The following is an 18,424-nucleotide window of genomic DNA, read 5'->3' as shown; positions in this document are numbered from 1 at the left end:
ACAAACAAATAAGTAAATACATAGCTGACGCCATTATTTTATACTTATTTAATATATCTAGTATAAAATTTGTGTAATTATATCAAATACACAGATTTTATGGTAAAAAATTAGTGAATGTTAGTTTGATTATAGGATAAGAAGACATTCATTTTATAATATATGTAAGTAATTATAAATTATCAATCTTTAATACTTTCTCATTATTTATACATTTATTATATATATTTGGCGAAATTACATTTCAAAATTTTCTTTTTCAAAAGTATATATTTTCTTTGGATTATATACGACTATTATATATAAATATACAAGGAATATATTAAATATTCTATTCTTTTTGCAAAACATAATGCGAGAAAAATAATAATATCACGAACGATTTTTAGATAAAAATTGATTAAAAAACATTAATATTTGATATATACTAAATCTCTTATAATTAGCCTGAAACCTTTAAATTATGTCTGCAGCCCCGAAATCTTTCGTACATATAACGCGAATTTTTTGTTATCTATATAAATTTATCCTGCATATAAAAGCTTAGAAAGCTTTTAGATTTCAAGGAATCTAATTTTTACTACTTCCTTTTCATATATATAAATATATACACACACACAGTGTTGCATCCAATTTATAATAATCTGTTGCTGCTTATGTTTATATCTAGAATAGAATTATACATACAGCATGTAAAAATCTGAAACATGAACATTCTTAGATGCTTAACATGTTCAATAATATTGAACGATATATAAATTTTTGTCTAATATAATAAGTATTTCATGAGAGTGTATTACGAAATTAAAGAGAATAGATACATTCTGTATATACAAAACTAATATAATTGCTTAGATACTATATATTGTGTAGACATGTAATTTACATAACATTATACAATATAGCCTATACAAGAAGATAAAATAATCAGTTTATTTTTTATAAAAAATTATAGTTATCATGTACTGTTTGCCAATTGTACTATTAAACGCTTCATGAGAATGTTATATAATGTAAGATATAAACAGTTATTTTTTTCAAGTTCTTTGAGCCATAAATGGTGTTAGAGCACCCATTTGTCCTAGGCCTAGCTGAATGTGCTGCATATGAATTTCTACACAGTTTTGAAACACTTGTTGATTCTGTGGACTGAGTTTTGATCTTATCTGCTCCATAGTACCTTGCAACACTTTGAGCTCGTACGCGTTTCGATCAGAATCTGATAAACTCTGTTGTGCAAAAATATGAGAAAAAATATTTTTAATATTATAGAAAAATAAAAATATAGAACACATTTAATTAAAATATCGATTTTTTTTTACCTTTACTTGTAACATCAGCGCCGTCAAATCCGTTACCAACTGATTCATTTTTCCTGGTGCTTTATCGTTCATCATATTATTTCTAGCGACCATATCTGCCGCTTCTTGCTTACATTTTTCTCGGAGATGCGACGGGGCTAACATCGCCGCCACGCTGGGTTCGGGCGCCATTTCCTGACATAATTCTTGTATATCGTTCAAAAAATCTTGTAGAGCTCCATTCATTCTTTCTAATTCGACGACAATTCTGGAAACGATAGGATAGTATAATAAAGATTTATCATAAACGTCTCTTGTATATAAGATAGTCTATGTATCATACCCTGCGTATCTTCTTTCAAAATCAGCAGGTAACGATTCTCCGAAAGAACGTCTCTTTTCAGCTTCCCCGTTCATTTCTTTCAATTTTTTTATTTTAATCTTCTTATTTGTGAGTATCTTATTTACCTTTACCATAAGTTCGAGTAATTTCAATGGATAACCGTTCATGGTGCCACCAATATGGGGTTTCTTCGGTATGGACACAGACGCATTGGATATCAAAGGATCGTTGGTTAATCGTGGGGATAGCTTCATCGCGTACGGTGGTGAAGGTACGTACTGTAAAGGCCGCGGCCTGAATTTCTGGGCGAACGATGCAACGCTGATTGTTTCTGGCGGTTCGTTCGACTAATATATTTCAAATAAAATGCATATTAATTAATATAAATGTATACGCGTTTCAATAAAATAAATTCGACATACATTTTTCCAAGAGAACATACCAAAACTTCATAATCCGGAACACTATGCGTTCCCAATCCAGCTCTCTCGAAGGTGATTCTGTAAGTATTATTGCTGGTATCGACGGCATCGATGCTTCCAGTGAATAAGCCGTCTTGAGGTTTCCTCAATCTCGCTGTCACTTTCGTACCAATCACTAATTGCAACGGTATTTCAGGTGGCAAATCCTTAAAGCTGTTTATATCCGCCGTTTTCCTTTGTTGCAGCATCCGTATCTTTTGCCGTTTTCTCTCCAACTCGCGTCTCTCCTCCTCAAAGAACGATTGCGAGCACCTTCGTGGTTTGCCCATCATTCTTCTGATCTTGCACCATTCCACACGCGTAAGTTTGCGAGTTTTTAATTGTGGAAATGATTCCTTCAGGCATATCATAAAGTCGTTATCGCCCTCGAATAATATCCTGTACAAAAAAAAAAAAAAAAACATTTAGTATTACGAAAAATGTTTGCTACCATATTTCCACAAAACTATTATTAATATTTTTATTCTTTAATAGACTTTTATTTTAATTATTTTATACATACTTGTCAATATTGCTGTAAAACCACTCGTAACAGACCCATTTATGCGCCTTTGGCAGCTTTAATAAATTTCTCAATCTCATACCAATTTTCTGTCCTATTTTTCGATCTGGTGATGTAGGTTGTGGCAACTTATCAGGTCCCTTCTCCTGCTTGATGGGGGTAGTTGTAGGAGTCGATGGTTGTGAAGTACTTGTACTCTTTTTTGGTTCATTCAATATCTTGGTGTGTTTTTTCAATGGTGATTGACGTAACATTTTTTTAGGAGACTGTTTTGCCTCTACAGTTAATGGATCCTTCTTGATTCTATAAATATGATTATATAAATTTTTTATATTTTATACATTTAACCAATATTTATTCAATTATCATTAATTTCCATTTTTAAGTATAAAAAAAAAGACAGTTTACCTCCGATGTGGATGATTTATTAATACATCGTCATAGAATAACTTGTTTTTTTTCCTAATTCTTGCAGGCATTCCTCTACGGTTTAACACTTGCACTGGTTGTGTTGGTGGACTTGGTTTAGCAGGTGGTTGAGTGCCTACTCTTTGTAGACCAAGAGCTGCTGGTCCAAGTTCTGGTATTGGTTCAGGTTCTTCGGTATCCATTTGCTGATCCATTGAATGATTCGAAATATGTTGCTCATCCATGTCCATTGTATCATCATCTATTACTTCCGTTTTAATTTCGTCAATCTCTGGATATCCTCCATTTTTTATAGATAATAACGCTTCTGCAGATTCACCTGAACAAATTTGTTTCAAACTGATATATGTATGTATGAGATAAAATTTTAAAAACATGTGTCATATATATATATATATATATATAAACACAGCCATCTCTATAAATAAAGTTACTAATGTTTACATATAAATTATTATCAATAGAGTTATATATAATAGTAGAATCTCTAGCAATAGTAAATATATAAAAGTTTATATAATTGTTCAAAAAAGAATAGTTAAGAATTAAAAAAAAAATATATATATATATGTACTGGAACGTTAAGCCTATATCAGGCATTAAATTTGCAACATTTGTTATAAATTCAAAAAGAAAAAGCCAACTTTTATCTGTCTCTTCTCTAATTCAATTAGAGGAAATAAAAAGACATACTTTGGTTTCCTCAAAAAGCGCGATAGGGTATTTGCCGGAGTACAAATTTAAAAAGTATTATATATAATATCGATGAAAGATTGGCCAGAATATCGACCGTGTTAACTATTCATATGGCGATAAGAAGTAACATAACCAAACACGAGTGTTTGGTAAACAGTCTACGCGCGTGATGATTGTGCAAATCATCGAGTTCGCGTCGCGGGAGCGTCGTAAATCAGCTGTTCGAGACGCGAAACGTTGACAGTTCGCCCGCTCGGTTCGACACGATGTAACGCTGGCATTAGGGTGATCACGGTTCGGGTCCCGCTTGAATCGTATGTCGGACATTTTTGAAATTTTAAACCCGACAGGCTCTCGATCGCCGTTCGAACCGCGATTACGATCGCTGCGATCGCGTCCGCCGCGTCACCGATCCGGCGAATCGACAAATCGTGAACGCGGATTCCGCCGGGTCGGGTCCCCGACGGCCACCGTCGTCCCGTGTCGCGTAAATTTCCTCGAAAATAACACAAAGTTTCACTCACTTTCAACCATGTCCGCCATGTTGACATCAGTGATGCATCATGGGTACGCGCTTCCGAAGCTCCCGGTCCGCCATCTCGCGTGGATAAATCCGATTGGTCCGCTGTCACGGGGTCGCGTACGCAAAATTTACTCCTCGAAGCGGAGCAGCGTGCGATCGGCCAATCAGAATGAAGAAATTTTTGTTAGGAGCAAATTTTGGAACGTTGCCCGGAAGTCACGCGGTGTCCGTCAAATTATGAATTTTCCTGGAGTTGGTAAGAATATAAAAATTATTAACTAAATATTAATAAGTAATATATTGATTAGTCTGGATAGAACTGAAAGTCACAATAACGTCAAAGTAATGTCAAAAATGACAAAATGACTATAAAAATTTATTCTTCCATCATTTTCTGTTCTATCTCTCTTTTATAATATATTATTATTATATAGGGGAACGTGGGGTAAGTTTTCAACATATTAAAAAAAATTAAATCGATCTTTTTTTTACTAAAAATATTCTTTGGAATATCCACTATAAGAAAAAACACAAGTTTATTATAAAATAATAGTTTAAATAGACAAGATTATTGATTTAATAAAAGCCTAGATTTTCGTGATATGCTTTTCACTCGGGGTATAATGGACTACCTCCAAAACTTGTTTATTTCATTAACATTGATGTTTAATACTTCTTAAAAGTTGTATATTATAATATGATATATAGAACATGAGAATATAGATTTGTATTTTTAAATGATAACTATAAATTAATAAATAAAAACAATTCTCTTGTTATAATAAATATTTTTCTCTTTAAAACATGGAAAAATATCCTTTAATGTAATAATTTTTGGTATTAATTTTGAAAGACAGCATCTATGTATACTCTCTTTCTTTCTTTAGTATAAAAATAAAAAGTATAACATTTCGTGGGTTAATATTTCATTATGTCTCAAAACGTATTTATTTACTTTTGATCATATAAAAAATTATAATTAATCAATATTTACATAGACACAGTATGAAATTAATAAGAAAAGATCATTTTAAAACATAAATGTATTTACGGTAATAAAAAATAAAATTTTATCATTGTTTATCTTATGTAAATATATCGAAGAATTACAACTCAGTCGCGGAGAGCACAGCAAGTGCATTAAATAATTTATAACAACTTTCAACTAAAAATATTGCGACCACTGATAACAGCACGCAGAAAGAGACACCTAATAGTAATAATTACAACATATTTCATGACAAGGTAGCATTTCTGTAAAAAGATATCGACTCTGCACCATTGTACCCCGCGGTGCCGTTCTACCCCACGTTCCCCTAATATATATCGCAGACAGCACACAATATTTATAAATATATATTTGTTTGAAATATTATATAAATATTTTATACATATTTTATAAAGAACTTTATTTGACGTATTACTAAAGTATTTCATATCATATATTTATGATAAGTAAAAAATATTTATAATAATTATTTTGTAAATATTTCTCAAATATTTGCAAAATTTGGGATATTTATTTATGATCTATTCAAATCTTAAAATCTTAAAAATTTTAAAAATATTTATATAATATTTAAATAATTGTTATAAATATTTCGTAAATATTTTATAAATATTTTACGCTGTCTGAGAATTTATCAGTATAAATCAAGGAAAATAAATAAAATGAACAAAATAAATAATAATAAATAAAATAAAAATTGTCTTTCTTCAAACGATACTACTTTGTTTATTTTAATTTTAATTGAATATCTTGATTGTGTTCCGATATTCAGTACGTCACGTAAATTATAGATTTTCAGCACTGGAAGTGAATATTGGAACACAGCTTTTAAAACGATTAACAGAAGTGATTATGTATCTCATTTGGTTCATGACAGCATCTTTGACATATACGAACAGTTTTGCTATCGACGGTACGCTTGTTAATGTTAATAAATATTGCAGAAATAAAGATAGATTAATTACATCCGAGGAGAACGACGAATATTTGCTTGTTGGTGCCCAGAATCGTACGATTATTATGTTAGCATGTCGTTATTGGTAAGAGAATCTGCAAATGAATAATAGAGGTTCCATTCGCTTATATAAATTAAATTGAAAATGATCAAATGTCTTTTCTTTAATTAATTATTATTTCATATTTCATGATGTCTTAAAACACATAGAAATATATACAAGAAACATACATATTTTCCGAACCAACGTATTTCTCCGTAAATTGTTGACAATCCAAACTTTCACAGAAGCAGCGACCGCGAGGAATCCCAACCGAAAATTTGGTACTATCAAGATCGGTATCAAAAGACATTGGAAAAAGAAGTAGAATTGGGAATGGAAAATAATGTTTCATACAGTAGAATCTACACGACGCCAGATTTTTCTCTGGTCATTAAAAGCTTTTCAGACGCCGACGCTGGCATTTATCGATGTCATGGTGAAGAGGGACAGGATAAAGAAAACAAATATAATTATAGGATTGAACGTAAATATAAGAATATTAATGTAACATAATTAATGCGTGACATTTTATTTTAGTATATATAATATTATATCGAATATTCTCTTGATCTCTTTAGCTATCTATTTATTTTTTTAAACCTCAAGTTATTAAATTGGAAAAATTATTATTTGTCAATTTATTATACGATATAAACAGCAATTTATTTTTCACTTTTATACAGTACATGTTATATATGTATAAGTTTTTTTGTTAGAATATTTGTTGCTAAATATTGAATCTAATATTGTCAGTTTTTAATAGCAATCCTCAAAGATATTGGTGGCGAGTTTGTAGAAGAGGGTAATATAACTGAATGGGAAAAATATCGTGAAACGTACTTGTGGCCTGTCACTACGAGATTTGCAGTAAATTAACTAATTTTTAAATTACAAACAAAATAAATATATAAATTATCTATTTTTTTTCTTTTTATTCTATCGTATTATATATTTAAACAAAAGTGACAAAAATATACAAAGCCATTTTATTTAAATTACATAATCATGATGTATGTATCTTGTTGAAGATTACTAATTTTCTAAATTAAAAAACAATTTTAAATAAAGAAAAATCTCTTGACAGGTGTCAAATATGATGGATTTAGTCGATATTCGAGAGGAAGGAGTTACTCTTCAAGTAGTATCCGAATGGGGCCCGTGGAGTAAATGCAAACAATGTATAAATAATCGCGGTATTAAAACTAGTAGGGGTCACTGCAGATTAAAACGCACCATAAATGCAGCGAGTATTATTTATATTTTTCTTTTTCTTACTGTAAACTATCTGGTATATATAATATATGTAATATACCTTTTTATTATTGTTTTATTTTAATTAATTATTTACTTATTTATTTTAATTATTTGTTTTAAGTATTATTTTAATTATTATTATTTTAGACAATGATAGAGAGAAACGATTCGATCATTATACACTTCTTTCGAGGATCTCCAACACTTCCTTGCAAGTAAATATCTATAGCATTTTAATTTCGATGATATCGATTAACAATATGATAGATTTAATTATTACGTATTCTTAGATCTGCTCTGCTTCAAAGTGAATTTCCCACTATCAGCCGTATCTTACGGTATTTGCCGGAATTTATTTTAAAAGAACCTTGCAGGAAATGCCCGCGCGTAAAGAAGAGAAAGAAGGGTGAAAAGTTTCGATACGCTAAGCGATACGTTCTCGCCGAAGGCGCCCATCTCGCTATAACTTGCCCAGAGTAATTAAAACAATTTTGCGCCCGTATTTTATATAAAATTTGACAGTGAGAAAGAATATTTTACACACAGATCAAGCACAACATCGCAAGTAATTTGGAAAAAGGATACACTGACTTTAAAGAAAGGAACAGGACGGTCATTTCGTAAAAAAGATATACAAATTAGAGTGATGGTAGACACTTTCTCAACACTTTATTTAATGGGTAACGTATTATCTATATTATATATATTATATATATCATATTATATATATTATATATTATATATAAATGGTATGATATGATAATATTATATGGTAGCTATTTTAACTTTTATATAATTGCAATCTTAGATGCATTGATTTCATAAATTTATCCAAAGGTATTTTTTTTAATTTAGTTATTTTTTATTTTTTTTAAAAGGATATTTTTTTATATTTTTTATGACAGTATATTTTTGCGATAGACGTGTCCAAAGAGGAGCAAGGTAACTATACCTGTTACGTGGATAACATTAACATGATGCGTTTGAAAATCATCGTTATATCTAAAACTCGGCTTTTGACACAAGGTTAGCAATAAAAATTATGGTAAAATATATGAATGAATAAGATTACAGATATAATTATAAAAATAATACTAGTGACAATTTAGTTTAATTATTAAATGATTAAATTTTTAATAATCTTCATAAGTGTATATAACATCACATTCTTATAAATATATAATCTATTTATATGTTATTTTTGTATAGCTTTTTTTCGACATTTGGGCTATCTAGGAGTTATAATCTTTTTGACTTCGATCTGCTATTGCGCGGGTATAGTAATAACTTGCCGACAGAGAGATAAATTTCAATCTGCCACAGGATGATCTATCAGCGGAGGAGGTTGAATAGTTTGCCGAAATGCAAAATACATTAACAACATTTTGTTAATTTTATAAATATATTATAATAAATGTAATAAATGTAATAAATATTATAATAAATGTATTATAAATATATTATAATAAATGTAATAAATATTATGTCCGATTTAATGAAATTTTTATTTTAGATTGTTAGTTTTCTAATAATTTAAAATTATAGGTTTTTTATAATCAAATTTTTATATATGTTTATGAAAATTGAAGACAGACAAATATTTTTAATTAATTAAGTTACTTATTATTTTTTAATTAACAATATAAATTACACAATTATAAATACATTACAAAATACATTAACAATATTTTTTGTTAATTTTATAAAATTATAATAATAATAAATGTAATAAAATATGATGTCCGATTTAATGAAATTTTTATTTTAGATTGTTAGTTTTCTAATAATCTTATGCAAAATAGTCTTTTTACAATCTAATTTTTATAAATATTTATAAAAATTGAAGAAAATTTACCAGAATTTATCACATATATTCACAATTAATTAAGTTACTCATTTTTTAACTAACAATATAAATTACACAATTATGTCATTTTGATTATCCACTTTTAATGTTATTGTTATTGAATACTTCAGCATTTTATTACAGATCAGTTATCGATAGAGAATACACCTCATAGTTATTTCTTTCACGTTCCTTCTGATTCTCCTTAGTATACGATGACCTTAAAGTTAAGTGAAAGGGGGACCTGGTACGAGACGGCTACGAGAAGCGTACGTGTTCGTCTTCAGACAGTTCAGTTTAGTTCCAAAATGACCATGTTTTATCGTAGTTCCCGGCTTCTCATTTACGGTGCTCATTAACGAGCTAGCATAATTAATTGTATGAAAGACTGACCGAAGATTAGTGACGAAGTAGGATGAAATTTCAAACAAGTGTTCATGCGATCTTCGCAACTTTCTCCATTATCGCGATTCAAGAAAGTGTTGGTGAGTTTCTTCTCTGTGAATAGAAAAGTTTTCTCAATCACATTATGATATTCTTGGTCATATATTCTTACTCAGACAGCACACAATATTTATAAAAAATATATATATATATATATAGGAAATATTTATAATAATTATTTGAAAATTTTATATTTATCAAAATATTTTACAAACATTTTTATAATTTTAAATTGAACAGATCATAAAGATTTATCATAAATATTGCAACAAATATTTGAGAAATATTTACAAAATATTACAAATATTTATTATTTTTTACTTTTATCGTAAGTATTATATAAAATATTTAATTTTTTTTACTTTTATCATAAGCATTATATAAAATATTTAATTATTTGAAAATTTTATATTTATCAAAATATTTTATAAACATTTTTGTAATTTTAAATTGAACAGATCATAAAGATTTATCATAAATATATATCGCAGCAAATATTTGAGAAATATTTACAAAATATTACAAATATGTATTAATTTTTTACTTTTATCGGAACGTATTATATAAAATATTTATTCTACATTTTAATAATATATTAAATATAAATTTTATGACTTATTTTTCTTAATATATATAAAATAAGATGTATAAAATATTTAAATATTTCAAACAAAATAAATAGTGAAAATATTTATGACTCATATCTAATGAGTCATATATGAATTATATATATAATCAAATATTTATCAATTTATTATAAATATCATGTACTGTCTAAGAATAGTATTCATATATTCTTAATATTCTTTTTTAATAATATGTGGAATTATAAATAAGAGAAAAATTGAAAGTATGTGTTAATATTTTATTTTCAGCAAACCAGTAATTTTTCTTTCTTAATAAAAGATGTGGAATATCATTATTTTATGAGGATGTTCTTTAATTTCTATAAACGAAATAAATTGTCTAATTTAAGTATATAAATAATTTTTATTATAAATTACAACTTATATAATATATATTGTTTATCTTAATACTTTAAACATAAAAATTATAAGTCGAAAAATTTGTGTACCAATAAATTCTACTGATCAATGTCATTGTATATGCTATGCAAGTCAAATCAATGGCAATCTAAACTTATTTCTCCTAAAAATGACAGTCCCATTTTTCACGTGTTTACAGGCATTCTCCGAAGATGCGTAAGCTGTAGATCGAGAGGAGAATTAGGCTCCTGTAAAGATCCTTTCACCATGAATTCTACCCAAATTGCGTTTGAAAAAGGTATAGATGCGGTACCTTGTGTTTCCGGATGGTGTGGAAAAATTATTGAGAGTCAAAATTTAAATAACGGTGAGTTATTTTGCTTTAAACACATATTTAATTTATATATTATTCTATAATAAAAATATATAATAAATACATATTTCTCCGAGATGATTTATCTTCAAAATATTATTATTAAAATAAAACTATTAATTAAGTAATAGAAAAAATTTTATAACATTTGATATTAGCATATTTTTATTTTGATTTTAGAATATGGTACCGCTACACAAAGATTGTGCTTCCAACGAGGTCCGGATGACACCGAGGAGAGATGTGCTTACACCGTGTGGAATTACAAAAAAGTGTACATGTGCCTCTGTTATGGAGACCTTTGTAATGGAGTGATGAGAACAAGCGTAATCAGTAGGTTTTTAATAACGATAGCTATATGTTTACGATGGTTAATTTGAAGACATAAATAACTAATATCTATCACGAATGAGCTAAAATGATTAAACTTCTTGTGAGTGTTTCATAAAGCACGTAAAAGTTTTTACAAGAAATATTTTGATACATATATATTCTTGTATGTGTGAAATAATGTGTTTTTTTATAAACCATATCATATAATAAGCGTCACAAGTATAAGTGTATTTTATTATATATATTTTATTATATTAGATGTATTTTATTTTATAAATTTAAATGTATGTTTTGTTTTAGTTTACCATAATTAATTGTCTTAATTTGTATTTCTTTTTTCACAATGAAAAAGTAACAACAAATTTAACGCAATAGTGTGATATGAGACATTTTATATTTTTTGAAAGAATATTCTTGAGCCCATCATCTTTGTTTTCTTTCTCTCTGAATAATTAAATTTAATTTCTAATATATTGTATTTTGTTTCAACATGTCTCGCAAAACATGATACATTTTTTATTTATAAAAAGATATTATATATTGCAAATTTTTTGTGTGATTTTTCCCCAGAGTACAATAATACTGGGTATCAATTTTTCAATTAGATCACTCTTAGCTTAATTTTGCTTCTCAACACCTTGCCTGCGAAACGGAGACCTAGGATTTAAACTGCCCAGGATTTGTCCATGCAAACCGTTTGATCTCCTTTCTTCCTGTTTTCTCAGCAATGCTTTGGCATGCGGATAATCGTCGAAGAAAAGCTCACCCAGTCCATAAAGATATTTAACTGCCATCATTGCTTCACGGCCAGTTAATAAGTACGGGTCTCGTCCTGCAATCAAAACAAAACTAAAATTAAAATTAAAATTGTATTAAACAAAACATTGTTGTTATTTAAAAAATTATGTGTAATTAGTGTTTTTCTAATTATTTTTTTCCAAAGTATATTGAATCTTTAATTAATTTTGTTTAGCGTGTAAAAATAAAATAAAAATAATTAAAAAAAAAGTAAATAAATAAAATAAAATAAAATTGAAAGTATGTAATTAAAAGTGAGATTTTAACAGCCTAAATTTCGCCGGCGGAAAGATATTTTTACCCTCTAATTTGTAGAAATCAGGAAGACCATGTTGCACCTCGTTCCAGCTATATCCGAGATCATTAACGTTAATCGGTGGCAGAAAAACACCGACCGGCCACAGGGATTCAGCGTTTTTGGAATTCGTTATCGGTATCGTCTGTAAGTGATTTCGCCGCACGCTCGTTCTGTAATTATAATCTGTAAAAATATATTACATATCGCAAATATGAATAATTTTTATCCGCACTGGAAATATATATTATTTATGTAGACAGCACCTAATATTTATAAATATATTTATTTTTTTGAAATATGATAAAAATATTTTATATATATTTTTTATACACATTAAAAGAAAAAATTATAAAAACTATATTCGATATATCAAAATATATAAATTAAATATTTTATATATATAATAATATTGTATTTATAGTAAGTAGAAAAATAAATACTTGTAGTAATATTTTTATAATTGCTAGAATATTTATAATAAATCTTTATGACTTGTGTTTAATCTAAAATTACAAAAATATTTATAAAATATTTTGATAAATATTGATAAAAAATCCAAATAATAATTATAAGTATTTTGTATATATTTTATAAATATTGTGTGCTTACCCGGGGATTACACTATTATTAATTAATTATATTAAAATAATTGCATAAATATAAAGATGGAATAGTCACCGAGATCCTTAGAATGCTTTGCTGAGTTTCTTCGGCCGATCGAGATGAACGACTTTTGAGCCAATGTTCGATCTCCTGAAGAGGAACGCGAACGCATAAATTAAAATAACCTAATGCAATATAAAGCATTATGGTTGCAATGGATGCCTAACCGTCTGTTGTGATGCTGTGCTCGTGCACGTTGGAGGGCGATACAAATTTCACATGCACGTTCGCGAGCGGCAGAGAACTGACCGTTGATACCGCGAGTAGCAGTAACACTATTTTAGTTACCTGAAATTAAAATTACAGTTTATTTTGTAATTTGGGATCGGCGAAGTCTTATCATTCGCGAATCGTTCATAAGTCGCAACAAATGTAAAAAAAGAAAAAAAACATTTTAATTATTTAAGAGCACATTTCTCTCGATTATTTTAGAGAATCGATATTTTTTCTTGGTTTCAAATATAAATTTTGTTGAAAATAATTGCATAATTAATTAAATAAATAGTTAAATTTCACTGTTCGTCACGAAAAAGGCCCGAAGCAAGCGTTTTTATGTCACGATATAGGTGGTATGCACGTGGACACAGATAAATCTCTTTTTTTGATGAATCACTTGACGATGCAGAAAATAATCGTAAAAATACATAGCGTTAAAATGTGTCAAGGCAGATAAGTTTCTAAAATTTATTCTACACAGATGTACGGGAGATTTATAATCTCTCACGTAGTATGCGGGAGGATAAATTACATAATTATATCTAATCATAATAGATATCTGAAAGTAATCTATAAGATCAATCTTCGAAATATGAGCCATGAGAGAATTTTGAATAAATTATTATTAACATATAAAAAATATTAGACAAATATATTTAATTGATTATATTGTATATATAAAAGATTATAGTTAAATCGTTATACATGAAATAATCGAATCAAACACTTCATACTTTGTGTAGTGTTTTTACAGAGTAAACATTTCTTACCAACTATTGCCATTGAAATTTATATATTTTTATTATTATTTGGTTAGTATTTCTTCAAAATATAAAAAGTATTTGCATAATCATTACATAAATTTTGTTAATTATATTAATCGTATTAATATTACATGTGTGTTGTTTATTTCCCAGACAGCACAAAATATTTATAAAATATTTATAATAATTATAAAATTAATAATTTACAAAATATTTATAATAATTATTTAAATATTTTATAAATATTTTTAAAATTTTAAATTGAATAGGTCATAAATATTTATCATAAATATGCTAGAAAAATATTTGAGAAATATTTATCCAATAATTATTATAATTATTTATTTTTTACTTATCATAAATATTGTACAAAATATTTCATCTATATGTTAAAAATATGTCGAATAAAGATTTTTATATAAAATATGTATAAAATATTTATTTAATATTTCAAAAAAATATATATATTCATAAATATTTACCATAAATATTGTGTGCTATCTGGGTTAACGTAATTTTTATTATAAAAATATCAATAAATTTTATTTATCATTCTATTAAAAGTAGCGTTTATTATTATTTCATAATTATTTATTTTTAATATATTATTTTTCTTAAATTCTTCATATATATATATGAGGCCTCCAGAATTTACTGTTAATATTATTCTTGATGTAACGTCGGAATGCGTTTACATCATTTCGATGACCTGCTTGCGAAACATTGCCCTCCCTTGCGAGTGTACGAAAGACGCTTTTCCCACAAGGATTACCAGCAATATTGCGCTTTGAAAGGCAATATTTTTAGCGGCCACGACATAGAGAAAGAGAGAGAGAGAGAGAGAGAGAGAGAGAGAGAGGGAGGGAGAGGTAAGTACTTATATCTTTGCATTCCATCACTGACAAGAGTACTATTACACACCATCACAACTAAGCACGCCTACGCCCCGACAAAACGCATTCACGCGTGTGTGTGTGCGTGCGTGCGAGGAGATTCATTCTCTTATAGAAACACACACGTGCTCGGCAGTGCGTGTCAAGCTACCCTTTCGTTTTCCTTTCCGTTCACCTTCACCTGGGAATATACTCGACTGCTTTGAATCCGGCATTTGAAATTCAACGTTGCAGAAACCTGGTATGCATAAGTAATATTTTTGTGTTCAAAAATAGCACTGGTTGATCACAGAAACCCGATAATGGGATTCACGATTTAAAAAAATCGAATTTCGAAAGGATGTGAGATCTTTTTCATAAAATGGAAAATTCAATTCCCAGAGAGACAGTACACAATAATATTTATGATAAATATTTATAAATATATTATATTTTTTTGATATATCATATAAATATTTTATATATATATTTTATAAAAATCTTTATTCGACATATTTTTAAAATATAAATGAAATATTTTCTACAATATTTATGGTAAGTAAAAAATAAGTATTATTTTGTAAATGCTTCTCAAATATTTGCTAGGATATTTATGATCTATTCAATCTCAAATCTTAAAAATATTTATAAATATAATAAAATAATTATTATAAATATTTTGTGCTGTCTGGATTTTTATAATAGAGAAAGTTAAAAACAAATTAATTCATAAAATAAAAAGAAATATAACACACACGTGTATATGAGAAAGGGAGAAAGAAATTAAGTTGTTGTATATTGAAATGTGTGATTCTATATTCGTGAGAGAGATACATTAACATACTTATATGTGATTGAATAAAAGCAAGTCACACGAGACAATTACATGATACACACGTGCACGCATATTTCCGATTGTTTTATTTTACCTTTCTAATAATGTATGATGAAATGATAATTATGCAACGTACGAATGATGACATAATATCGATAAATCAACGGATAAATTAATTCGTCATATGACTAATTTCTCCGACAATATACATATTATGTGGTATATTTGTAATAATGATAAAAAAATGAAAAATAAATTAATTTCTCATAATAAAATTAAGATAAATCTACAGATAAATTAATTCATCATATAATGAATTATTCCGACAATTATATGGATTGCACAATAGTAAAAAAGTGAAAAAATAAATTAATTTCTCATAATAAAATTTTCTTGTTCAAAATTAAAACATCAAAATAAAAGTGGACAAATTACTTGAATTATCTTCTCATTTTTTTTCATTTTCTTTGAAATTATATTGCAAATTTTGCAAATAGTTTAGCATTTCTGTTTCTCTTTCTTTAGCTATCTATAACTTTTTAGATTACAACATTGATACAGAAAGATTATTCTGATTTTTTACAAATAAAAATATTAAAGAATGTTTCAATCTACTTAAAAGTTAAGAATTTTATTTATTTATTAATTTATTAATTTATATAAATATATAAGATTTTATTAGATTTATGTAGATTATTAATTTATATAGATAGCGCATCTAGTATTACAAGGATTGAAAGTTATTAAAAATTATTTAAAATTTCCATTTTTTGCAGATCAAATTTTTAGACTGTTGTAACGTTAAACGCTTAATGATAACTATATTTCTTTGCCAAAAATTTCACTATTTTCTAAATATTTAAAATATTTCAAAATTAATGTAAAATTGATATAACGTTTCCTATAAAACATGCATAATTTATCATTTACAAATAAAATGTTGTACATGATATAATTTTCGATTTTCATTACTTTAATAATGAAATCTCAAATTAAAATTATGGTAAAGTAAAATATTTAAATTACAGGGAAAAGCAACGGCGGATATATTATAACTATTATATTACAACTAATAAATAAATTAAATATATGTAGGTTTTATAAGTATATTGTTGACACAATAAACTTATCCAACTTTATTTCACCCACCGTCGTCATTATGTGGTTTTGTTTAGCACCAATCGAAATTTGGATGATTTCACTATACACACTTGCTCGCTCGAATCACAATCGTCCTAAGGATCTTTTTTTTTGTTCCACAACGCGACTTTTAGGATCTAGCTAAATCTCGCGAGACGCCTCATGGATGCGGCCAGGAACTGATCCAGTTTTCGAACGGAGAACGTCACGGTGCATGTATGCTGTATGTATGAATTTCAGCATCCCCCTTCTCGTCACACATATACATAATACGTACCCCACCTGCGTAGCTCGACTTTGGCGAAGGCACCCAAGTAATAAGGACTCGCAGGGGATCAGGCTCGACGAGGAGAGACTTTCATCTCGACTTCAGATCGCGCGATAGAATTTAGCGCTTGCGAAACTTCTCCGCGAACGCATCCCATTTTTTATCTCACGATGCCTTGGCGATGGATCGCACGAGATATTCGCGATTGAATAGCGAGTATTTTAGTTAATTAACTATGCAAAGAATTATTATACAAGTTATTGAATATTAACTCTTTGTATTGGATCATTTTTGTCCGTGCAATTTTCGGACAGTAATTCCTTTAAATATTTTATTTTATATATTTGCAATAAATAAATTATTTTTCAAATTTATTATTCCAATCTTTATATATATTTAATTTTTATTTTATCTACTCTTTATGGAAGGATCAAAAAAAGTATATAAATTTTTTTAGGGTTTGAGGGTGCCAAAAATATAGTACGGAATAATGTTAACAAATACGATTAATGATCAATCTCCCCAGACAACACACAATATTTATGATAAATATTTATAAATATTTATAAAAATATATTTTTTAAAAATATAGATGAAATATTATATATAATATTTATAAGTAAAAGATAAATATTTATAGTAGTTATTGTAAATATTTCTCAAATATTTGCTAAGATATTTATGATTTATTCAAAAGAGTGACAAAAAAATTTCACATTCGGTCTAGCTCATAGTTTTCTGTACGTAAAAATTATCAAACTCACAGAAGCATAAAAATAACGGTAAGCTTTCAAAAGTAGAGATTTCAACATTTAAAATTTAAATTTCGTTCATTTTTAACGAAGTTACATAGTGATTGAATTTTACCTATTTTTCAAGAAAATTTAGGTGTTTCTTTAATTGTTGTGAGGAGTTTATTTTATAAATATTTTGTGCTATCTGAGTTATATTTAGGATAAAACGCAAATTCTGTATTTTGTCTGCAAATTGCGTTGATAACTATATAAATCATGTAAAAAACTGTCATGTGTAAATTCTCTTTATGAAAATA

At 27.6% G+C, this 18,424-nt stretch overlaps 4 protein-coding genes across 6 annotated transcripts; 2 read left to right on the top strand and 2 right to left on the bottom strand.

Annotated features, from left to right (window-relative positions):
- Positions 1–196: 196 nt before the first annotated feature.
- On the bottom strand, positions 197–4,359 carry LOC140665816 (protein lin-9 homolog). 2 transcript variants are annotated; one of them, XM_072892382.1, is made up of 7 exons: positions 4,278–4,359; positions 3,037–3,376; positions 2,629–2,931; positions 2,087–2,504; positions 1,645–1,991; positions 1,323–1,569; positions 197–1,229 (listed from the first exon to the last, which is right to left on the bottom strand). In XM_072892382.1, the coding sequence occupies exons 1-7, from the start codon at positions 4,294–4,296 to the stop codon at positions 1,038–1,040; spliced, it is 1,866 nt and encodes a 621-aa protein (XP_072748483.1). In that variant the 5' UTR covers positions 4,297–4,359; the 3' UTR covers positions 197–1,037. The 2 variants fall into 2 exon arrangements, with proteins under 2 accessions (XP_072748483.1, XP_072748484.1); XM_072892383.1 differs by lacking the exon at positions 4,278–4,359 and adding an exon at positions 3,751–4,099.
- LOC140665819 (uncharacterized) lies at positions 4,079–8,900 on the top strand. 2 transcript variants are annotated; one of them, XM_072892388.1, is made up of 10 exons: positions 4,079–4,532; positions 6,230–6,325; positions 6,529–6,767; positions 7,047–7,150; positions 7,368–7,526; positions 7,685–7,752; positions 7,828–8,013; positions 8,084–8,217; positions 8,459–8,563; positions 8,747–8,900. In XM_072892388.1, the coding sequence occupies exons 3-10, from the start codon at positions 6,617–6,619 to the stop codon at positions 8,863–8,865; spliced, it is 1,026 nt and encodes a 341-aa protein (XP_072748489.1). In that variant the 5' UTR covers positions 4,079–4,532; positions 6,230–6,325; positions 6,529–6,616; the 3' UTR covers positions 8,866–8,900. The 2 variants fall into 2 exon arrangements, with proteins under 2 accessions (XP_072748489.1, XP_072748488.1); XM_072892387.1 differs by lacking the exon at positions 4,079–4,532 and having other exon boundaries at positions 6,294–6,325; positions 6,532–6,767.
- A 718-nt stretch (positions 8,901–9,618) lies between these two features.
- Positions 9,619–11,748, top strand: Rtv (QVR superfamily protein rtv). The gene is made up of 3 exons (XM_072892423.1): positions 9,619–9,868; positions 11,013–11,180; positions 11,367–11,748. Exons 1-3 carry the CDS (start codon positions 9,799–9,801, stop codon positions 11,564–11,566), a joined length of 438 nt encoding a protein of 145 aa, XP_072748524.1. The 5' UTR covers positions 9,619–9,798; the 3' UTR covers positions 11,567–11,748.
- Positions 11,749–11,834: 86 nt separating this feature from the next.
- LOC140665843 (uncharacterized) lies at positions 11,835–17,347 on the bottom strand. The gene is made up of 5 exons (XM_072892422.1): positions 17,115–17,347; positions 13,446–13,566; positions 13,294–13,368; positions 12,619–12,798; positions 11,835–12,351 (listed from the first exon to the last, which is right to left on the bottom strand). The coding sequence occupies exons 1-5, from the start codon at positions 17,121–17,123 to the stop codon at positions 12,137–12,139; spliced, it is 600 nt and encodes a 199-aa protein (XP_072748523.1). The 5' UTR covers positions 17,124–17,347; the 3' UTR covers positions 11,835–12,136.
- Between the last annotated feature and the right edge of the window lie 1,077 nt (positions 17,348–18,424).

The sequence above is a fragment of the Anoplolepis gracilipes genome, chromosome 5 (assembly GCF_047496725.1).
Source record: "Anoplolepis gracilipes chromosome 5, ASM4749672v1, whole genome shotgun sequence".
Taxonomy (NCBI): Eukaryota; Metazoa; Arthropoda; class Insecta; order Hymenoptera; family Formicidae; genus Anoplolepis; species Anoplolepis gracilipes.
This window is presented reverse-complemented; position numbering and strand designations above follow the sequence as displayed.